The sequence below is a fragment of the Dendropsophus ebraccatus genome, chromosome 1, assembly GCF_027789765.1.
Source record: "Dendropsophus ebraccatus isolate aDenEbr1 chromosome 1, aDenEbr1.pat, whole genome shotgun sequence".
Lineage (NCBI taxonomy): Eukaryota > Metazoa > Chordata > Amphibia > Anura > Hylidae > Dendropsophus > Dendropsophus ebraccatus.
In genome coordinates this window covers 6265819-6289792 of record NC_091454.1, presented here as the reverse complement: position 1 = coordinate 6289792, position 23974 = coordinate 6265819, and the positions used below count along the sequence as shown (strand labels likewise).

Sequence of the window (23974 nt, the reverse complement as noted above, 5' to 3'; positions counted from 1 at the left end):
CAGGTCTCTGGACATAGTATAGCCACCATCACCAGCTGTGATCAGTATAAGTATAATATGACATGGACATAAGACAATGCCCTGTGAGCTGAAGAGCCCAGGATATGCGAGAGCTGTGTGGGCTGACACATTGCCATGAGGAGTATTAGGCCAGGACCTGCTTCTGCCTCTGAATCACTGACAGCAAACAGATCTCAAAGGAGAAGTCTGGCAAAATTTTTGTATTGCCCCCTAAAAGTTATACAAATCCCCAATATACACTTATTATGGGAAATGCTTATAAAGTACTTTTTTCCCTGCACTTACTACTGCATCAAGGCGTCACTTCCTGGATAACATGGTGATGTCACTTCCTGGATAACATGGTGATGTCACGACCCGACTCCCAGAGTTGTGCGGGCTGTGGCTGCTGGAGAGGATGTTGGCAGGGGACACTGAGGGACACAGGGCACCGGAGGGACACTGAGCATCCCCCAGCCGTCGTCCTCTCCAGTAGCCACAGCCCGCACAGCTCTGGGAGTAGTGACATCACCATGTTATCCAGGAAGTGACATCACCATGTTATCCAGGAAGTGACATCACCATGTTATCCAGGAAGTGAAGCCTTGATGCAGTAGTAAATGCAGGGAAAAAAACACTTTATGTGCATATGTATATTGGTGATTTGTGTAACTTTTGGGGGGTAATAAAATACTTAAAAGGAGAAGTCCGGCAAAAATTTTTTTATTAAAGTATTTTATTACCCCCCAAAAGTTACACAAATCACCAATATACATATGCAAATAAAGTGTTTTTTTCCCTGCATTTACTACTGCATCAAGGCTTCACTTCCTGGATAACATGGTGATGTCACTTCCTGGATAACATGGTGATGTCACTTCCTGGATAACATGGTGATGTCACTTCCTGGATAACATGGTGATGTCACTACTCCCAGAGCTGTGCGGACTGTGGCTACTGGAGAGGACGACGGCTGGGGGATGCTCAGTGTCCCTCCGGTGCCCTGTGTCCCTCAGTGTCCCCTGCCAACATCCTCTCCAGCAGCCACAGCCCGCACAGCTCTGGGAGTCGGGTTGTGACATCACCATGTTATCCAGGAAGTGACATCACCATGTTATCCAGGAAGTGACATCACCATGTTATCCAGGAAGTGAAGCCTTGATGCAGGGAAAAAAACACTTTATGTGCATATGTATATTGGTGATTTGTGTAACTTTTGGGGGGTAATAAAATACTTTAATAAAAAAAATTTTGCTGGACTTCTCCTTTAACAGTGCTGACGGCGTTCACCATGCGTCTCCTATCCCAACATCCCAGACCTCAGGGCTTAGATACAGTGGAGATGCCTTGATGTGTGTGCACCGTGTATCTTCTCTCATCACGTCCCAGACCTCGGGGCTTAGATACAGTGGAGGAGATGTTGTGCTGTCTCCCCATGTCCCAGACTTGTGGGCTTAGATACAGTAGAGGTGATGCCTTGATGTCTGTGCACGCTGCGTTTTGTCACCTCCCATCCCAGACCTCAGGGCTTAGATACAGTAGAGTAAATGCCTTGATGTCTTGGCACTGTGTTTTTTGTCTCCTCACATGCCAGACCATAAGGCTTAGATACAGTAGAGTCAATGCCTTGATGCCTTGATGTCTGTGCACTGTGCGTTTCGTCGGCTCACGTCCCAGACCTCAGGGCTTAGATACAGTAGAGTCAATGCCTTGATGTCTGTGCACTGTGCGTTTCGTCGGCTCACGTCCCAGACCTCAGGGCTTAGATACAGTAGAGGTGATGCCTTGGCGTCTGTGTCTGCTGACGGTGCGTTTCTCTTGCAGCAGTGTGACATGATATTATGGAGATCATGCTGTTACTGGTCCTTCTGCCGGGACGTGAGTCATCCAGCCTTCCCACTAGCATGGCACAGGGTGGGCCGCGTCTCCCCTCTCTGGCTGGGCGAGTGATGTGTGTTGCGCTCCTCACCCTCACATTGCTGTGGTCTGGCTGCATGGCGAGTTCTAGACGATGGTCACCAGACCTGCATGACGATAGAGGGCAGATGAGCGGCTCGCTTCTCTTAGGCTGGCATTTACCATTATATTCATCTGCTCGGGTAACAAGCTGTATAATAAAGCTGTGTTTCTTTTATTCCAGGTTCCCCAGAGCAGTGCTCATGCCGCCCCTGCAGACACGCAGCCGCAGACCACCCAGGTGGTGTCCTCTATGGACAGGTATATGTCTGGTCTCATTCTCCATCCACTTTTATTGTGGGCGATGACCTTGTGATCCTGAATCCATGTTTTTGTTGCAGCGCCCACTCAGATGTGGCGTCAGGTCTCAGTGATGGCAATGAGGGGGCTACAGCATCCAGTGGGAGACATGAGGGTCGCACCACCAAGCGTCATTACCGCAAGTCAGTACGTAGCCGCTCCCGGCATGAGAAGACCGCCCGTCCCAAGCTCCGGATCCTGAACGTGAGTTCTTGTATCTAAAGCCTTTCTTCTTCCACTGATCCCTGCCCATCTGTACATGAGGTCTCGCTCTTCCAGGTATCCAACAAAGGTGACCGTGTGGTGGAATGCCAGCTGGAGACCCATAACCGCAAGATGGTCACCTTTAAGTTTGACTTGGATGGAGACAACCCTGAGGAAATTGCCACCATAATGGTGAGTAACCCGCCAGATAGGGTGGCGGCGACCTCCTGCTGCGTCTCTATTCCAGAGATCCTGATGCTTTGTTCCTCAGGTCCAGAACGTGTTCATCCTGGCCACAGAGCGAGACTCCTTTGTGGAGCAGGTGAGGGACATCATAGAGAAAGCTGATGAGATGCTGAGCGAGGACATCAACGCTGAACCGGAAGGGGAGCAGGAGGCGGAGAGTATGCAGATGAAGGATGACGCGTACTACCCAGAGGGCCAGGTACAGGACCTTTCTTTCCCATCATGCACCATGCCCTTACTTTTGTATAGGGTCTTGACTATTGTCTCTTATGCTTCCAGAAGATGGAGGGCGAGTTCAGGCATCCGGATCCCGTCTATCTGCCACAGCGGCCGGGTAAATGTCAGTCTTCACTATTTGTCTTGTTTGGGGTCTTGTCTATCCTTCTCCTTACTGCACAAAGGATCTTAATGCGGTTGCTTAGGGATAAGCTGTCTGACAACTTCATACATGATCTCGAGAAACCAGACAGGACTGGGGGTAATGGCCGCTTTCTGTTCTGATAGGATGTTACCATAGACTTCAGAAAGATGTAATCCTTTTGCTTTGTGTTTCTTCCAGACCTGGCCCCAGGCCTGAACACGCAAGTCGTGCACTCCGCCGGGCGACGCTTCATCGTAAGCCCCGTTCCGGAGAGTCGGCTACGGGAGCCCTCCTTCTTTAACGCCCCGTCACAGGATCCGCAGCTTACAGGTGATTGTTGAGGGTAGCGGTGGTCCGTTCTGTGAGCCCCACCTATACACAAGGTGTTGATGTTTTGCCTGTTCTCTTTGCAGTCCCGGCATCTCACGGCCCCGGGATGAACCTCTCTCACTCGGCCTCCTCTGTCAGCCTACATCACGCCTTTGCAGAGATGAGACAGGCACAGATGGCCGATGGTCCCAGCACAGCCCCTCCAATCTTCAACCAGACTGGACCCCCGTTCCCAACGTCACTGACGAATCTGGCCGGGTCGTTCTCTGCTGGGTTGTCTGGATTGCCCCCAACGTCCGTCGTGATCCCCAGCAGCCTGCACTCTGGTGTGCCACAGTCTCTGGAGGCGGTGGTGAGTGCAGGGATCGCACCCCATATCAGTGTGCCAAGCTCGGTGCCTCCCATCACCGCTGTGTCTACCCAGCCCCTTATCACCGGGGACTCTGCTGGGGTATCTGTGTCCACCACCACTCCTCTCCCAGTGTCTTCACTGCCAGCGTTGCCTCTGGTTGTGGGGGTCTCTGTTGCCCCTGGAGCTATAACATCACCCCCTGCTCCTTCGGTTGCTCCCGTCATCACCTCTGGAGCGCTGCAGCAACCCCTTACCTCTCCTCCTATACCGCAGCCCATCGGGAGCCTGGCGGAGGTCCTGCCACACACCTCTGTGTCGGCTCCGGTCATCCCGAGCACTGGACCACCGGCACAAGTCCAGCTGAGCAGCAGCACCTCTGCTCCGAGCTTCGTGGAAAGTGCGCCAGTGACTGTGCCTCACCTGGAGAGCAGCATGAAGCCAGCCGGGGTCTCCATGGCAATCAGTACATCTGGTATGACCCTCCCCATATCCAGCCCGCTTACCTATGCTGGGGTGGCAGCAGCGGGCCTGGCCATGGCTGGTAGCCAGCCTCACATGCATGCAGCACATCTCCCTCCTGGTGCTGCCACCACCCCTGTTGTATCTCAAGCAGCAGGCGCAGCATCCACACCCCTGTCCTCTCAGGTGCCATTGCCAGGAGCTGTTCCCGTAGGCCATCAAGTGCCAAGCCTACAGCACCCATTGCCCCAGTCGGGTACAGTCCCCAGTCTTCCTCACGCTCACTCCATTGAGGGCGACGCCGACAGCTTAACAAAGTCTGGAATTGATGATATCAAAACCCTGGAGGAGAAGCTGCGCTCGCTGTTCAGTGAACATGGCAGCGTCCCACATGGTACCACCCCCCAAGACTCTACTGGGGCAGTCGAGGGCGTCCCCTTACCCGGGCCACCAGCCACCACCGTCTCATCCCAGACCAAGCCTACAACAACCGCACCGCCTTCAAGTTTGCCTTTGGGACCATCCGGTGTGCCCATCCTGAGCCAGAATCTGACCCCCGGACAAGCTGTTACCCCGGTCACGTATGTGTCTGCCCCTGTCGTCACGGCAACCACAGGGAAAGCCGGGACCCCTCCCTCCAAGCCACCACTCAGTAGAGTACCGGTAAGTAGCTAAAGGGTCTCCTGATTATAGGTTACACCTTCCTGGTCATATACAGTGCTGAGATCTCCCAGCATCCCTTGCTTGTTCGGGGTTTGCACAGAGCAGTCATGTGATGATGGAGAGATCGGGGTGAAGAGTGTTTACAAGCTGTTTCCAATGACAGTGTGCAGAATTATGAGCGCAGCTCTGAAGTATTATACAGGCTGTGAGTGATTACTGGGGTTCGTTGGGGTCATGTACTATGTAGATGATGGGAGTGATAGTTCAGGATACAGCCTCAATCTTCAGCACTAACAGGAATGCTCTTCTCTAATCTGTATCTGGCAGCCGACGCTCTGATCCTAACTCTGTGTCCTGCAGTGCATGATGGGAACGGGCAGGAGATGACAATGATGGGGATGTGGGGGGTGATGTGTATGTTGTGGCCCTCTGATGGCACTGTGACTCTCCCTGTCCTGTAGGTGCTCCCGGCCGGGGCAGAGCTCATGGTGGGCAGTCCGCCTGGCGACCCGCTGCCTCCTCTCCCAGGACCTTCACTAACTCAGGTGCCGCATGAACCTCCTCTTCCTCTGTACCCATAACCCTCCTGTGCATGTCTGTCTTCTGCTCCTCTGTCTTCTGCTCTCCTCACCCCCCTCCACATCCGATCCTTCTGGGACAAGCCCCCCCAGGCTGACTCCTTGCTCAGGATAGACCTACCAGGCAGGGATGTCCAAACCTTGACCCCCAGTGGTTCTCATTTCAGTCCCAGCAGCCTCTGGAAGACCTGGATTTCCAATTGAGAAGGACGCTGAGCCCCGACACCGTCCCCGCGTCCTCTGCACCCAACTGTGTGAGTGTGATGGCCGCCAGGGTGGCGAATGTCATTCCTGTAATACCCACTGGGGTCACTAGGGGTGTAAAGATGGTAAACCAACTATAGGACCACTACACATAGGCCGTCCCATTCGGCCCCAGTCCACCCCGTACATGCAGTCACCCAGGTTTCCCAAGCCTCAATGATCTTTAGTGCCAGTATCCATTTTGACTCTTGTCACATCCCTTATATCCATAACCCTGTGTGTGTTCTGCCAGTATAGAAAACAGCGCCCCCGTGTGGTGTGAAGTGTTGCTTATGCTTTGCTTTCGCTACTGGGATTTCGGTGTATATCAATTGTGACATAGCGTCTCTTTATATATAGTCTGTGCCAGCCGCAGCTCCGACGGGCTTCACCGTGCCAACCAGTGCCGCTTCACAGCCCCCCGCTGATGGTAAGTACGCTACGGTATACAGAGCCATTGGTAGTGACGGCTCTGTTATCTATGGGGACAGTATGGTGGGAAAAGCTACGGCCAGTTCCTAATTGTGTTTTCCTTTCTTCAGCTTCAGAATCTGTAAAACCCAAACCAGAGGTGGAGGCGTCTACAGGGGGGGTCCTTAAGATGGGGAGATTTCAGGTGCGTAGCTAACACTGGCTGTCTGTCAGATGTCTCTTCAGGTCTCCTCTCGTGCCTTTCTCCCTTGTCTCTCTAGGTCTCCTCAACTTTCTTGTCTGTCCGGGTTTCCTCTCTCCTTAGTCTCTCTGGGTCTCCTCTCGACTCTCCATTTGTCCTCACCTGTCTCTTTTCTCTTGTCTCTCTTTTCTCTTGTCTCTCTGGGTCTCATCTGCCTCTGTCTTTTCTTTTGTCTCTCCATTTGTCCTCACCTGTCTCTTTTTTTTCTCTTGTTTCTCTGGGTTTATCTCACTCATCTCTCCTCAGCTGTGTCTCTCTCCCTCATCTCTCTGGGTCTCCTCACCTGTCCCTCTCTAGTCTCTCCTCAGTTGTGTGTCTCTCTGGGTCTCCTCAGCTGTGTGTCTATCTCTCTCGTCTCTGTGGATCTCCTCACCTGTCTCTCTCTTCCTAGTATCTCTGGGTCTCCTCACCTGTCTCTCTCTCGTCTCCTCTGTGTCTCTCTCTCGTCTCTCCTCTCATCTCCTGTGTCTCTCTCTTCCTCGTCTCTCTGGGTCTCCTCACCTGTCTCTCTCTCTCTCTTCCTCGTCTCTCTGGGTCTCCTCACCTGTCTCTCTCTCTCTCTTCCTTGTCTCTCTCTGGGTCTCCTCACCTGTCTCTCTCTTCCTCGTCTCTCTGGGTCTCCTCACCTGTCTCTCTCTCTCTCTTCCTCGTCTCTCTGGGTCTCTTCACCTGTCTCTCTCTCTTCCTTGTCTCTCTGGGTCTCTTCACCTGTCTCTCTCTCTCTCTTCCTCGTCTCTCTGGGTCTCTTCACCTGTCTCTCTCTCTCTCTTCCTCGTCTCTCTGGGTCTCTTCACCTGTCTCTCTCTCTCTCTCTTCCTCGTCTCTCTGGGTCTCTTCACCTGTCTCTCTCTCTCTCTCTTCCTCGTCTCTCTGGGTCTCCTCACCTGTCTCTCTCTCTCTCTCTTCCTCGTCTCTCTGGGTCTCTTCACCTGTCTCTCTCTCTCTCTCTCTCTCTTCCTCGTCTCTCTGGGTCTCCTCACCTGTCTCTCTCTCTCTCTTCCTCGTCTCTCTGGGTCTCCTCACCTGTCTCTCTGGGTCTCCTCACCTGTCTCTCTCTCTCTCTCTCTCTCTCTCTCTTCCTCGTCTCTCTGGGTCTCCTCACCTGTCTCTCTCTCTCTCCTCATCTCTCCGTTGCCTTTTCAGGTCTCGGTCGCAGCAGATGTGCTAAAACCCAGCGAGGAGCCACAGCCTCCCCCACAAACGTCTTCGTCCTCCTCTTCCACCTCCTCCTCCTCGTCCATGTCTTGCAGCAGCCCAGAGAGCACCATGGTAAAGTCAAAGCGTGCAGCATCCGGGTCATTGGATATTGTGGATGGTGTTGGTTTCCCACACACCCCGGTGCGCAGCTCTTCCCCTAAGCAGGTGGGACGGTTCCAAGTGACCGCCTCAACCACGGACAGAGTTGGCCGCTTCTCTGTGTCTCGGGCTCCAGATGAACTTTCAGCAGGATGCACGGACCCTGAGCGCCCCCAACCATCCTCTCCAAAGACGCAACCGCACCTGAACGGACCTTCCTCCCACCCTGAGTCACCGGCCACCCTAAGTGACCCGCCCAGGGCGACTCAAGATGACAGTCTGGGCAGCCCGGTCATACAACACCCTCTGGGTTCAAAGGTCAGCCTGCAAAGCCTCAGCAACTCCTTCAACTCCTCCTATATGAGCAGCGACAATGAGTCTGATATCGAAGACGAGGAACTGAAGAAGGAGCTACGGCGACTACGAGACAAGTGAGTATCCTGTGTATGAGCGATGGGCCTGGCCTGAGGCAGTGGCTACTCGCTGCTTCAGAACTACAGATCCCATCATGCCCTGACTGATGAGAGTTGTATTTCTGCAGCATCTGTAATGTAAGGGCTCAGTATCAGAGCAGTGTTTGGTCGATGACACCTCCAGCTCTGCTACATTCGCCTCCTGTTCCCTGCGCCTTATTGGTCGTAATCTGTTGGGAGTTGTAGTCTTGCAACTATTGTAATGTAAAGTACTGCTGGTTATCAACTGCGCTTTGTCAATAACCCCTTAAAGGGGTTGGCCACTTTATAGTAAACTTGCTCAGTGTACAGTATTAGTAACTGTACTCACTGTATATACTGACAGCAGCTCCCTGTGTACTCACTGTATATACTGACAGCAGCTCCCTGTGTACTCACTGTATATACTGACAGCAGCTCCCTGTGTACTCACTGTATATACTGACAGCAGCTCCCTGTGTACTCACTGTATATACTGACAGCAGCTCCCTGTGTACTCACTATATATACTGACAGCAGCTCCCTGTGTACTCACTGTATATACTGACAGCAGCTCCCTGTGCACTCACTGTATATACTGACAGCAGCTCCCTGTGCACTCACTGTATATACTGACAGCAGCTCCCTGTGCACTCACTGTATATACTGACAGCAGCTCCCTGTGTACTCACTGTATATACTGACAGCAGCTCCCTGTGCACTCACTGTATATACTGACAGCAGCTCCCTGTGCACTCACTGTATATACTGACAGCAGCTCCCTGTGCACTCACTGTGTATACTGTCAGTATATACAGTGAGTACAGGGAGCTGCTGTCAGTATATACAGTGAGTACAGGGAGCTGCTGTCAGTATATACAGTGAGTGCACACGGAGCTGCTGTCAGTATATACCTTGAGCACACTTACTAATACTTTGTACTGACCTATTTTACTATAAAGTGGCCAACTCCTTTAAGCTCTGCTACATCGTCCCCTCGTAGTGTAACAAACATCTCTTGCCTCCAGACACCTCAAAGAGATCCAGGATTTGCACAGCCAGCAGAAGAAGGAGATTGAGCTTCTGTACACAGCGTTAGGAAAAGTGCCCCCTGCCGTTATCATCCCGCCTGCAGCGCCCCTCTCTGGCCGGCGGAGGAGACCCACCAAGGGTAAAGGCAGTAAATCCAGCAGAGGGAGCCGTAGCCCCCAGCTATCAGGTATGTGATGTTGTATATCTGTAGTATGGAAACCCCCGCCAGTCTCCCGTGCTGCTCCTTACATATGGCTGCCCTTTCCTTGCAGGTGACCTGTCCACACAGAGCGCTCCGCCTGCAGTTGCTCCTCAGCAGAACCTTCTCCTACCTCCCAGCTGTGCGGGTGATTCTGGACTCCTGAAGCCTTCGCCCTCCAGCGACATCCTATGCTCCGCCTTTACCAGTGACGCAGCGCTGTCCGCACCCAGCTTGTCAGGACAGGGACAAGGTAAAACCTCCATCCAGTGGGGCATCGGTGCTCTGCCATCTCCAGGCTGCTGATGGTACTACAGGTCATCCAGATCCCCAGTGTCTAGTTCTGCTTCTCTTATTGATGTGCTCTGGCTGTTACAGAACTACAATACCCATGATACCTTCAGCTTGTCAGGGCATAATGGGAATTGTACTTTTGCCCCAGCTGGAGACCTGCAGATTGCCTCAAGTCTAGTGGGGGCGCTAGTGATCTGCCCGTGTACTGCGGTAAAGGGCGAGGCACTAACACTAGGAGGGAAGGGGTTAATCACATGACTGTAGTTTCTGATCCCCTTTCTGTGTAGCAGTAGTGCTCAGGTTCGCTGCTGTAAATCCTCTGTGCTGCTGGGGCACAGGTATCATGTGGCTGTCATGTGACCTGTCTCTGCTCTGTGTTTTTTGTCTGTCCTTCTTGTCTCTCTTGTTTTATCCCGTTTTCCCCATCACAGGCTGGGCCAAGTTTAACTGCGGGTCAGAGCGGGTCTCCTTCAAAGTGGCCGGCAGGAGGACGCGATTTCTCAGTACGCCCTGCTTGGCTCTTTGTGTGTAACTCTTTACTCCTTCCTTGTCTCTCTCTGTCCCTCCTTCCCGCTCGCATGCTTCCCGCTCCCAAACTGACACTGATCTGGCTTCCTCATAGGACAGGGGGGCAGACAGGAAAGTTGGGAGGATCTGGGAATCTTCTGACCGTATCCCAGATGACTCGCTGCTGTGGAACTACAACTCCCAGCATCCCACCTGCGGCTTACCAGCTGTTGGAGAGCCACACGTTGCAGGATATAACTCCACGGCCTTGTTCACACTTCAGATTCAGATGTAATCTGTGCTGTAGTTTATAAGGAGCAGTGAACAATAAGCGGGGGGTAAGTCGTGTATTCCTGCTGCCAAGTGGCTGAGCTCTCTGCACTATAAACCGATGGGGCGCTCATCTCCTGCAGCAGCAAATCCCCATAGAAAACCTGACATGGACAGAGGTGGCAGCAGAGAGCACTGTGTCAGACTGGGGAGAATACACTTCCTGCAGGACATACAGCAGATGATGATGATTTGAAAGAATAAAAGCGATTTTAGACACACACTTTTTATAAAGGTATATACCAAAAATGCTGTATCTATGTGCGGTTCTCAGCACAAGCCTAGAGTATGGGGGGAGAGGGGAGAACGATTACCTAAAAAACAAACTCCATAAAGGATGAAAACCCTCCTCAGCCAATATACAAATTGGCCTTAAGGTGGCGCTGGTGGATTAGACAGTGTTTGCTTTCTCGAGTATTAGGAACAGTATTTATAAACCGTACTAGAAGTCCCAGCATGCACAGTGGAACATGTTGCTCTGCAGCAGAGAGCTGTAGGGTCCTGGGTCCCTATGTGCAGTTTTCCTTCCTGTCCTCTCCTCTGTCTGGATCGTCTAACTCATGTGACAGTGCCGCTAGCTATGAGCAGCATAACGTAACTAGTGATGTCATCCAGTGGTGTGATGACCTCATCACTCTGAGTCCTGTATGATCATAGCTCTGCCGCTTCTGTGCTGTCTGCTTCACTTCCCCATTGATCTGGAACGTTCTTGATGCTGGAAGGATAAGAACGCCTCCTGGCTTCTCGCAGCTGTATCCAGTCTGATGGCTGACAGAGCTCACATGTGCTGAGCTCACAGAGCATTGTCCTGACTGGATACAGATGTAACACGCCCTCAGATGGACGTTGCTGGAGGTCTGTCCATCCATTAAGCTTTATTTGTAGACGATCAGTGAGACCTATAAGGTGTTAAACCTGCCGCCCACAATTCCCATCATGCCTGGGGCGGGCAGGTTTGACATCGCTGTCCTTGGAGCGACATTTTATTCGTTCTCCTCCTCGGATCCTGGTGCGGCAGCAGCTTCTGTTAACCCTTTCTTCTCCAGCTGACCTCTGCGGCCTTCTGTATTCTGCTGCCCCCTTCTTCTCAGGAGGCTTCTCCTAGCTTTACCCTTTTGAGGCTTGTGCTTAACCTGCAGCTTTGAGTGGGTGTCTGGCCGATCGGACGCGATGTTCTGCTGAATGCCGCCTGCGCTCTGGCTGATCCCTCCCCCGACCGCTGGCTTCATCTTACTCTCTGATCCCTCTCCCCCTGTATCGGATCGCGGGATGCCGGCTTGGTGCTAACACTTTTTCTCTCTCTTTCTGCTTCAGGGAAGATGGTGAAAAAAGTCTGTCCATGCAACCAGCTCTGTAGTAATTATCCTTTATATCTCTATCTGTGTACCATGTGACCTCCTCCATCCTGATCCGCATCCCTGCTTATACCCGGGTGCTACGCAGCGGTCACCTGATCATAGCATTGGGTCACCATGTGCTCGGCCTGATGAAGGGCGACGCTCTTGAAGGATCTGGGAGCGCCCTGGTATAAACACCTGTCTCTAGAAAAGATGGCGGCATCAAGGCTGTGTACACACCTGTGCTTAGTGCCTGGTATGGGTGACCCCAGTGCCAGCAGGATAGTGAGTGCAGCTCTGGAGTATAATACAGGATGTAACTCAGGATCAGTAATGTAATGTATGTACACAGTGACCCCACCAGCAGAATAGTGAGTGCAGCTCTGGAGGTTAATACAGGATGTCACTCAGGATCAGTAATGTAATGTATGTACACAGTGACCCCACCAGCAGAATAGTGAGTGCAGCTCTGGGGTATAATACAGGATCAGTACAGGATCAGTAATGTATGTGCACAGTGACCCCACCAGCAGAATAGTGAGTGCAGCTCTGGAGGATAATACAGGATGTAACTCTGGATCAGTAATGTATGTATACAGTGACCCCACCAGCAGAATAGTGAGTGCAGCTCTGGGGTATAATACAGGATGTAACTCAGGATCAGTAATGTAATGTATGTACACAGTGACCTCACCAGCAGAATAGTGAGTGCAGCTCTGGGGTATAATACAGGATGTAACTCAGGATCAGTAATGTAATGTATGTACACAGTGACCTCACCAGCAGAATAGTGAGTGCAGCTCTGGAGGATAATACAGGATGTAACTCGGGATCAGTAATGTATGTACACAGTGACCTCACCAGCAGAGTAGTGAGTGCAGCTCTGGAGTATAAAGGTGCTCAGGTGAACATAAGTCATGCATCTGCTCTATAGTGTAACTTCCTGGAAAATATGACCAGACGGGGGCGCTAGACCCATAACTTGCACTAAACCGGAGTTTGCACAGTGTATAATGTGTCCTCCGTTCTGTTACTAATCATGTAGAAGCATTTCCATTAGACATGACTGCCAGTAGATGTCATCACATCCGAGACATCTCAGAAAGAAGGCCTTTCCTTTTTATGGTCCCTTGTGACCCATCATTTCTGACATCTTGTGTCCTCTATTGCAGGGACGAGCAGCACCAACACTGTTGCCCCTTCCAGTACTCCGGCCCCTCAGACGAACACGGCCCCAGCCTCCACCTCCAGCCGTAAGGGAACCTTTACAGACGACCTGCACAAACTGGTGGACAACTGGGCTCGGGACGCCATGAATCTGACTGGGAAGAAGAGCAAGTCAGGCCACCCCAGCTATGAGGTGAGAGGTGGCAGGTCCTTAGCTTGCGACATAGCGCTGTGGTTATACGGTTTTCTCATCTGTGTCCTGTTCCTTTTTTAGGGACCTGGTATGGCTCGGAAATTTTCTGCTCCCTGTGTGTCTTTGACTCCGTCCCTAGGGGTCCCAGTCTCGATACCTGCGGCCTCTGCGAACTCCTTGGCTCACTACCCCAAAGGAATCTGCCCTCAACAGTTCGGCTTCCAAAGCACACCGTTCCAAGCTCCATGGAGTGGACCCGGCGGGCCGCAACCTTCCCAATCCCTCAGCCAGTTTCCTCCGACTGTGACTTCTTCCTTACAGACCTTTAACATTAGCAGCCTTCAGAAGTCCATCAGTAACCCCCAAGGATCCAACCTGCGGACTACCTAGCAGGGGGACGGCTGAGCCATCTTCTGACCAAGTTCTGGTGGAGACCAGAGAGAGCTCGCTGCAGCCACAACGCGGCACCTTCTTCCCGGCCACTACAAGCCCCACAAGGACTTTGTATCTTTTGGCGGCCTCTTCCCACCTAGGGAGGCGGCTTCATTCCATCTCCCTAAAGGTTGCAGAGGGGGGGGCCCCCCCACATCCGTGCACCATCGGGGTGACGTGAGATTGGGGGCAGAGAGGGGAACGTTGAGCCCGGCAGCAGGGAGAGGGGGGAGAGAGAGCGCCCTCTCTGCGCTACGGTATAGGTCATAAACGCTTTCAGATAAAAGAACTATTAACGGCTATTGACTGCAGCATTACAATGTATGGAATAAAGTAAATATATAAATATATAGAAGTATATTAAACATAAAATAATTAAAACAAAGTTCGGTGAGGACAATGACTCTGCCATCAGTTCTGATGTGGATACACTGTGATATATAATATATTTATGTTGTTGGACAACAGTAGTAATATGATAATAAATAGCAGAATGTTCCAGGGTCACACTCTGCCACCGCCGCGGTGCCGCCCGCTCCCACCTCCTAATCAGTCACAAAACAAAAAAAACCCAAACTTTTTGCTCTGTCCTTTTATTAGATTTAAAGTGAATGTAAAATTGTACAAAGTTAACTTAAACCCCTCCATCCCCCTCACAAATAAAATCTCTTCCGCTGTGTATTTTAGTGCCTTGAGAACCTGGGAGTTCCTTTTATAAGACGTGTGTGTGGGGGGAATCGGGGTCCGTCGGCGTCAGGTCCGTATGTAGCGTGGTGGCAGCAGGTGGAGACTTCATTGTCGTGTTAAGTGGTTTGTGTTGTTGGTTGTTCAGTGTCCGTGACGTGGAGACGCCAAGGAAAAGTGTTCAAGGAAGTTAGACAATAGGTGGCGCTGTACTTGTAATGGTTTTTCACGTCATTTTTTATCTTGTAAAGATAGTGAAGCGGAGGGTCCGTCGTGTCCCCCCTCCCCCACATATATCAGATTTTACTTCCGTGGCAGCATCTTATACTTGAAAATAAATAAAAACCTCCTTTTTCGCACTTTGAAGAGACGTATAATCTGCGAGCAGTATTACTTGTGTCGAGTTGCTTGGTGCATATCTGAGTTTACACCAGGGCTGAAGCGGCGTTGTGCGCAGGAAATTGCACGGATCTGTAATGTTGTCACATGATTGACTTGACGTTCCGTCTGTTCAGTAAAGTCGCAGCTTGTTAAAGTGATGTTCTAGGTTGCCCTCGGGTCTGTCTTGCTACGATGTTCTAGGTTCCTCTCTCGTTGTTTTGTTCTATGCAACACTTAGCACTTAGATTTGCCATATTTACCGCATCGGTGGTTTAAAGGAGTCCTCCGCTCCCGACTTCCATTAGGTTCTCTTCTACAGATGTAGGTGATATGGTTTAAGCAGAGGACCCCTTTAAGCCAGTTGTGCTATCTAGATCCTAAACTGTGAGACGTTTGAGAACAAATAGAATATTAGGCGAGTCACTCTTACCTGCTCCTTGTAGTGAATGTATAATCCTGACCAGGACAAGGGCTCATTGTACGCACCCTCTGAAGTCTTGGAGTAGCCTGGCATGTATCCTGATGATGGTGCAGACACTGCCATTTTCTGTCCCTGTATAGTTCCTCGGTAAGGTTCTTGAAGTGCTCTGTAAGCGGCAGATCCTCCATTCCACAGGTTGTAGGGTGTGCGGCAGCGGGCGGGAGCGGCCCTGAGCGGCCCTGGACAGCAGAGGGGTCTGACGATAAGGGATTATTAGGCAGCAGGTTGATATTTATTTGAAATCTTTCCTTTCTCCTTCCAGTTTATTAGGTTTGAGATCTTTTAGTTTCTTCATATAATTTGTGCATGCTTTGGATTATTTTCCACTGATTTCTCCTCTTCCTCCTCCTTCCTGTGGACACAATAATAATAATAAAGTATAAAGCTACTGAGCTCTTAGCAGATATGTACACCCCTCGCACCCCTTCCCCAGAGATGAGACCTGCTTCCTGACATTATTTAACACTGTATTCAATGAGATTGTGGGATTCCCTGGAGCTGTGAATTTTCCCGTTTGCACTTTTGTCCTGCATCTTTCTGTACAAATTTGCACTTTTTTCTCTTTTTATCGCCTCTGTAGTCTGATATTAAAACTAATAAAGGAAGCCTTATTTTACCTGTGTCTCCGACTGCTCATAGTCTACAAGGACCCTCGTTCTGGGCTGTTGTCACAAACCAAGTGCATGGGATATATAGGGACGAGTGCTTCTCTGTTCATTCCAGCAACGGATGAGGCTCTCAACATGCAGACCCCACACAAACACCCCTTGCTGGGCTCTCTGACCTCCCATACATACCTATGCGTACCCAGCTGAGTGTTCTCAGGGACAGAAGAAACAAGCTGACAGCAACTTACCTCCCTCTCCCTTAGAAACACACAGTCACCCAACCGATGATGTCAGAGGCGCCTGACGTGAGAGAATTATAAAATTGATGGCCAAGCGTGTGTATTTCAGTGGAACGGGTCTGTAATGTATAACCTGCGCTAGGCTATGGCACAATGAGGGGATTGATTATAAGACGTCATTCACATGTCTAATGCAGCCCCAAATAGCAGACTATACTATATACCCAGGTCCTAGTATGGCCCTGCTATTGCGGCAAGGATCACTATGTAGAGGTCCGTGCGCTGTGGACAACTACCGCACATCTGTAGCGCAGGTCTTCTGTATGTTGTAGGTTGCAGAGCACTGACAATACAAGTTGTGTATGCAGCAGCTTTATAGGCCGGGGCTACACTGTGACCTGGCACATGGGCATACACCGCGGCTAATGTAGTCGGCATAACCAGAGCACAGATTGCATGTAGGATGTAACAGAAGTCTCTTCTATTGTAGTAATGGTGCCTCTAGTTACAGACCTGACTAGATGTCCTCCTTATTATAGACTAAGCCTATACAGTTCCTATATCTGGGAAGTCACGGTTATCACTGCACATCATGGCTTCAGCATGTGTATGTGATGGTGGCTAGTGGGTGGGCAGACTACACACACTCACACCAGACAGATTATAATATGAGGAAATCCTATACGAGGCAGACATGTGCTGATACCAGATGTACTGACTATACTTGTATCACCTGTTGGAGGGACTTGAGCTCTGGAGCTGAGAAGCTGTCACATGCCTTAGGGCTCACTTACATGTTTCGTATATATGGACAGTGTGCAACAGAACGGGGTCCCCGGCTTTGTGATTCATTATCTTTGTGCTGCTGTATACGGACTGTGTGCGGAACGTGTAAATGAGTTGAGCATATATGTAAGAGAATAATGCACACAACACAGTGACTCCTACAGCTTAGTGATTGTGAAGAATTGGTAATTTGAAGATCAGTTAATTTTCAACTAAAGTGCCAGGAAAGTGAACTAAATCATAGTTACCTAGTTAATACGGTTGAAAAAAAGACATGTCCATAAAGTTCAACCAAGGAGGGGATGGATACAGGGAAGGGGGAGGGGTGATAGGTTCTATACATACAGGGAAGGGGGAGGGGTGATAGGGTCTATACATATGCATTTATATTATTTTGCTCTAAGAACTTGTCTAGGCCGGTTTTGAAGCCCTTTACCGTTGTTGCTGTGACCAGATCCTGTGGTGACTGTTCCACAGATTCACAGTTCTCATGGTAAAGAAGGCTTGTCGCCTCCGGAGATTGAACCTTTTTTTCTCCGGGCGGAGGCAGCGCCCCCTTGTCTCTCCAGGCGGAGGCAGCGCCCCCTTGTCTCTCCGGGCGAGGGCAGGGCCCCCTTGTCTCTCCGGGCGAGGGCAGGGCCCCCTTGTCTCTCCGGGCGGAGGCTGCGCCCCCTTGTCTCTCCGGGCGGAGGCCGCGCCCCCTTGTCTCTCCGGGCGGAGGCCGCGCCCCCTTGTCTCTCCGGGCGGAGGCAGCGCCCCCTTGTCTCTCCGGGCGGAGGCAGCGCCCCCTTGTCTCTCCGGGCGGAGGCAGCGCCCCCTTGTCTCTCCGGGGGCGGAGGCAGCGCCCCCTTGTCTCTCCGGGGGCGGAGGCAGCGCCCCCTTGTCCTTTGAGGGGGTTTTACCTGGAACATCTTTTCCCCATATCTCTTGTAGGGGCCATTTATATATTTAAATAAGTTAATCTATCTCCCCTTAAACGTCTCTTCTCCAGACTAAACAAATGTAATTCTTTTAATCTCTTCTCATAACTAAGATGCTCCATTCCCCTTATTAGTTTAGTTGCCCGTCTTTGTACCCTCTCCAGCTCTAGAACATCCTTTTTATGAATCTGCTTCCAAAACTGGACGACATACTCCAGATGGGGCCGCACCAAAGCTTTATAAAGCGGTAATATTATATCCCTGTCCCCAGAGTCCAGGCCTGGTATATACATGACAATATCCTGCTGGCCTTAGAAGCAGCTGACTGACATTGTGTGCTGTTCTGTAGTCTTATCTACAAGTACACCCAGATCCTTCTCCATCAGCGACTCTCCCAGAGTAACTCCCCCCAGGACATATGATGCTGCAGGTTATTACTCCCCCCAGGACATATGATGCTGCAGGTTATTACTCCCCCCAGGACATATGATGCATGCGGGTTATTAGTACCCAGGTGCATAACTTTACATTTATCCACATTGAACCTCATTTGCCAAATGGACGCCCAGACACTCAGTGTGTCTAAGTCATCCTGTAACATCTGCACATCCTCCATAGACTGTACTGTACTACAAAGCCTGTAACATCTGCACATCCTCCATAGACTGTACTGTACTACAAAGCCTGTAATATCTGCACATCCTCCATAGACTGTACTGTACTACAAAGCCTGTAATATCTGCACATCCTCCATAGACTGTACTGTACTACAAAGCCTGTAACATCTGCACATCCTCCATAGACTGTACTGTACTACAAAGCCTGTAACATCTGCACATCCTCCATAGACTGTACTGTACTACAAAGCCTGTAATATCTGCACATCCTCCATAGACTGTACTGTACTACAAAGCCTGTAACATCTGCACATCCTCCATAGACTGTACTGTACTACAAAGCCTGTAATATCTGCACATCCTCCATAGACTGTACTGTACTACAAAGCTTGGTGTCATCTGCAAAGATAAAAACATTGCTGTTAATTCCATTCTCAATATCATTAATAAACAAGTTAAACAGAAGAGAAGAGGGCCCAGTACTGACCCTTGGGGTACACCACTTATTACCGGGGACCATTCGGAGTAGGAATCATTGACCACCACTCTCTGGGTACGATAATTAAGCCAGTTTTCAATCCAGTTACACATGAAATTTTCCAAACCGATAGACTTTAACTTACCCATCAGACGTCCATGAGGAACTGTGTCAAACGCTTTTGCAAAATCCAGGTACACTATATCCACAGCCGCCCCCCCATCCATATATAAGATATCCACAGCCGCACCGCCATCCAGGCTTCTACTTACCTCTTCATAGAAACATATTAGGTTGGTTTGACAGCTTCTGTCCTTAGTAAAACCATGCTGGTTATCACTTATAATACTATTAGCCACTACATATTCCTGGATGTAGTCCCTTATATACTATTACCCCCTATATATTCCTGGATGTAGTCCCTTATAAGCCCCTCACATAGTTTCCCCACAATGGACGTTAAGCTTACAGGTCTTGTGATGTGCAATTGGCACGAGCCCAACCCCACATATCTAAAAAATTAACACACTGACAACGTATAGAGTAATGTGGTATATATGGCCACAGGTTTATTTTAGGTTTACTCATATAGAACTCATACCAAACCTTTATTTATTTATCATATAAACTATAACCTAGTTTTCAAACTTCCAATGAATATATTTTAATAGAATAATAATATTTAAATGTAATATATTTAAATAAAACTATCACTGTCCGCCCCTAACTATCCAGGGGAGACCCACCAAAGGAGAACAAAAGAAACATGTCCAACTCGAAAGAGCGACGTAACCTACAAATAAACCTGCGACTGGAATAAAAAGAAAAGGGGGGGGGGAGGGAAACTCTTTCTTCTTGGTCTTGCTGTAACTGTATCAACGGTCACTGGCATCGGGTGTTTTTATCAAATTGATACGATGACGTCACATCGTATTCTGGCCAATTAGCTATATACTTACCAATTTTTGCCCAGTGACTACAGTTGATTTAGCTTTCTTCTTGTAATTTAATCTTCACATATATATATATAAACGTGCATAGACAAATATATACAGGCATATATATATATATATAATCATGTATGTACATACACACATACATAGACACACATATATACATTACAATATATTTCATAGGACATATTAGCTTAATAAAATATCCTAACCTGTTTAGGGGCTGCCAATGCAATCACATGTACCCCTTTCGCTTATTTGCTTCAGGGATAATTCATGTGATGTGCAATTGGCACGAGCCCAACCCCACATATCTAAAAAATTAACACACTGACAACGTATAGAGTAATGTGGTATATATGGCCACAGGTTTATTTTAGGTTTACTCATATAGAACTCATACCAAACCTTTATTTATTTATCATATAAACTATAACCTAGTTTTCAAACTTCCAATGAATATATTTTAATAGAATAATAATATTTAAATGTAATATATTTAAATAAAACTATCACTGTCCGCCCCTAACTATCCAGGGGAGACCCACCCAACAATGCCGGCGCAGCCGAGCATGAGCCCAAACGCGCTGCGGCCAATTCAATGATGGTCTGTAGACCAACATTGAATATGTCCAGACCAACATCGGAAAAATGTACACCATCCGACCGATAAAGACCTGGCAAAAAACCCTCAACATCTAAATGACGGTAAGAGACACCGTTGACTGTGGCCATGAAATTAGCCATTCCCCGGTTAAGACGACGTCTAATAACATCCAGGTAAACAAAACCAGGGAACGACCAAGTCAATCTCGGGACAATTTCAGAGAAACACAATACAGTGTTCGGGTAGAGAGATCGCAAGACTAAAAAGGAAAGCTTAAAGTCATGGAACAACAGATCTGTCCGACGCCGACCGACATCATTGCCACCCAGGTGTATAACAAGTATGTCGGGTGGCGGCCAGACTCTGCATACCCCCTCAACCAAATCCACTAAACTGTCCCAGCGCATCCCTCTGACTCCAGCCCAAAAAATGGATACGCCACTCAAACCCAAGTTAGTCGTATACGATCTTTCCAGGGCACGCCTGTGTGCCCAATAAACGTAGGAGTGTCCCAAAATCCATATGATCGTAGGGCGTGGACCTGAAAAGAATCAAAAAGATAAGTGAGGTCTAATATACAACTTGTATCTACTAGATTTCCACCTACCAATAGCTTTAATGTTACAAGGAGGGAGGCCAAGTCTGAATGCTTCGGTCGCTGCACCTATTCGGAACGAGTGCGCAGAGAACCCCTCTAAATCCACATCCAAAACTTCTAAACATTTTCTAAAAACGGAAATGAATTGAAATCTGGATAAAGACAAACCATTAACATGAATCAAGAAAGAACCAGGAACATTTGGACGAAGCAATAAATATTCGAGAACCAAGCGGACAGGACAAACGGGGTCACCGACAAGAGAACCCAGAGCAACCGTAGCACCCTTTCCAGACTGATCAGTTTTAGATCGCCTAACCGACAAATAAACTTTATTACTATAAACCTTAACATCACCAACGGACAAAGCTGAAAAGGATGAAACATTATTGGAAACCAATTCGCAAATACGAAAGGCCCCAAAAAATGCCAAGGAAAAGGATACCCGAAACAAGGCAGTCTCATATCCGGACAAACAAACACGACTACAAACATCCAACAACCGTACAAGGAGGGGGTAAGTAACTGGTCGACGTCCATCAGGAACCGGACCCCTAGACAGACGTACACCTTTTAACAATTGCTTAACAGCAAAAGAAGCAGAAATGGTAGAAACGCCCAACCACTTCTGAAAAAACGATACACCAGAAATAATCCGCAAAATAACGGATAGCGGCACACCTTTTGCCAAAAGATCGGATAAAAAGGACAAGTAGCACATGGGGGAACTAGAAAGCTTGGAGAAACCGTGTTCACTACAAAAGGAACTCCACCGTATCCATGCAGTAGCATAGGCTTTCCATGTATTCTTAGAGAGTGACCGCTCCAGGAAGCCCGACATTAATTCCAAATCAAATCCCAAAGATCGGGTGGGCAAGACAGTCCTTCGGGATCCGCATCTGGCACCAAAGACCGGAACCGATGAAGCTGCAGACGAGATAAAGAGTCGGCTATAACATTAGATATCCCCGGCACATACTTAGCTCTAAGCCAAATATTAAGATTGAAACAGAGCAAGAATAAACGACGCAATAACATCACAACCATATCAGACTTAGCAGACATACAATTGATGGCGAACATAACACCTTTGTTATCTGTGTTAACAATCAGCCGCTTATTGCGGAAATAACTGCCCCACAAAGAGAGAGCAACCAAAACCGGGAACAATTCCAATAACACTATGTTTTTAGTAACGCCAGACTCAATCCATTTGGGATGCCAAACCTCAGCACACCAATGACCATCCCAAAATGCACCAAAACCACAACTCCCAGCTGCATCGGTGTACAGGCCGAGAGCATCAGTGTCAACGAAGTCTTCCTGCCAAACCGCTCTGCCGTTAAATTCAGATAAAAAGGAAACCCAAACACGGATATCTTCCTTTAGGGGCAATGTGATACGGACGTGAGCATGAGGAGAGAAGAGGCCCCTAGTAGCCGCATACATTCTCCTACAAAATACTTTTCCCATTGGGACAACGCGAATAGCAAAAACAAGGTTACCCAACAAAGATTGCAACTCTCTCAAAGTAGATTTCTTTTTACTCAGAAAAACGGACAACAAATGAAGAATCTTCTTAATCTTAGAATCCGGCAAACAAAACTCCATTTTAGCAGAGTCGATGACAATACCCAAGAATTCCAATCTAGTACATGGAAGAACAGTTTTATTCAAGGCTAAAGGTACGCCAAATTCAGAACACAAATCTTCGAACAAGGATAACAACTTCTCACAATCGCCAGAAAGAGGAGCTCCAACAAAAAGAAAATCGTCCAAATAATGACAACAAGACACCAGACCACTCTTCTCAACCAAGACCCATTCCAAAAACGACGAAAAAGATTCAAAATAAAAACATGACATGGAAAACCCCATAGGGAGGGATTTATCAAAATAATACATATCTCGCCATCTGAAGCCAAGAGAATTAAAACCCGTAGGATTAACAGGCAGCAACCTAAATGCCGACTCAATGTCAACTTTTGACAATAAGGCGTTCTGTCCACAAGACCTAACCAAATCAAGAGCCGTGTCGAAAGAACTGTAATGAACCGAGACAAGCGACCTGTCGACCGAGTCATTAAGCGAGGCGCCAGCGGGAAAGGACAAATTATGAATAAGTCTAAATTTATTCGGTTCTTTCTTTGGTATTAAAGCCAAAGGAGAGATCCTGAAATTGGAAAAAGGGGGGGAAGAAAAGGGGCCTTCCACCCTACCTTCTCTCAATTCCACATCTAATTTTTTATCAACAGCAGAACTATTGAACAAAACTGACCTGGAATTGTTAACAATGAGACAGCCATCACCCTCAAATGGAGGCACCGGAAAACCACATTCAAAACCGAAAATTAACAAATCAGCCATCTGTTTGTTTGGGTAGAGATTTAGCCACCTGCGCATTGCGTCCAGCGTCACCGGAGTCCGTGCTTTTGTGAATCGAGTCTCTGAACGCAGAAGACTGCTGTCCCACGTGACCCATTTTCTTAAAGCAACGGGACACCGGGTGAGGTCCTGAACAGTGGGCACACTCATGTCTATACTTGCAAGACTGAGCCCATCTACATGATGACTCATTGAAAGCGAAGCACAGTCCTTTACGAAAGGACTGCGCAGGAGTAGGAGAAATTGTCGGGCGATTTCTTTGTGGGATCATCAATTGAATCCACAACCCTACATCTTTTTGTCCCCATTTCAGATTTGGATATACAGATAATTTCTGACGAAACAATTCGTCGTAGTGAAGCCAAGCCGAACCACCAAAACTACGATATGCTTCCAATATAATGTCGACATGTTGAAAAAGTGAAGCACAAACGGATGGATGACGTTCACCCAAAACGGAGGAGTAGATGCAAAAGGCTTGTAACCAATTATTAAAAGATTTGTAAATCACAGGCTTCTTTTTCTCACTCTCATCTTTATCAACTAGTCTCTCTTTAAATTGAGGCAACAGTGAAAACAAATCGACAAACTCTAATTTCCATATCTTATCTTTCATAGCCTGAGATAGATGAAAACCCAATGGCGAAATATTAC

At 48.7% G+C, this 23974-nt stretch overlaps 1 protein-coding gene across 2 annotated transcripts in view; it reads left to right on the top strand.

The window, feature by feature from the left end:
• WNK1 (WNK lysine deficient protein kinase 1) overlaps positions 1-15745 on the top strand; it is a 59786-nt gene extending 44041 nt beyond the window's left edge. Inside the window, exons 15-32 of one of the 2 annotated variants that reach the window (XM_069965158.1) lie at positions 2141-2217; positions 2298-2460; positions 2536-2652; positions 2732-2905; positions 2986-3040; positions 3266-3397; positions 3481-4871; positions 5333-5416; positions 5617-5703; positions 6053-6122; positions 6235-6308; positions 7509-8092; positions 9121-9311; positions 9397-9576; positions 10049-10141; positions 11769-11810; positions 12964-13151; positions 13233-15745. In XM_069965158.1, coding sequence (XP_069821259.1) covers positions 2141-2217; positions 2298-2460; positions 2536-2652; positions 2732-2905; positions 2986-3040; positions 3266-3397; positions 3481-4871; positions 5333-5416; positions 5617-5703; positions 6053-6122; positions 6235-6308; positions 7509-8092; positions 9121-9311; positions 9397-9576; positions 10049-10141; positions 11769-11810; positions 12964-13151; positions 13233-13541 — 4011 coding nt within the window. In that variant the 3' untranslated portion in view covers positions 13542-15745. Of the gene's footprint in view, positions 1-2140; positions 2218-2297; positions 2461-2535; positions 2653-2731; positions 2906-2985; positions 3047-3265; positions 3398-3480; positions 4872-5332; positions 5417-5616; positions 5704-6052; positions 6123-6234; positions 6309-7508; positions 8093-9120; positions 9312-9396; positions 9577-10048; positions 10142-11768; positions 11811-12963; positions 13152-13232 lie in introns of both variants that reach the window. The other variant, XM_069965150.1, reaches the window with a different exon arrangement.
• The last annotated feature ends 8229 nt before the right edge of the window (positions 15746-23974 follow it).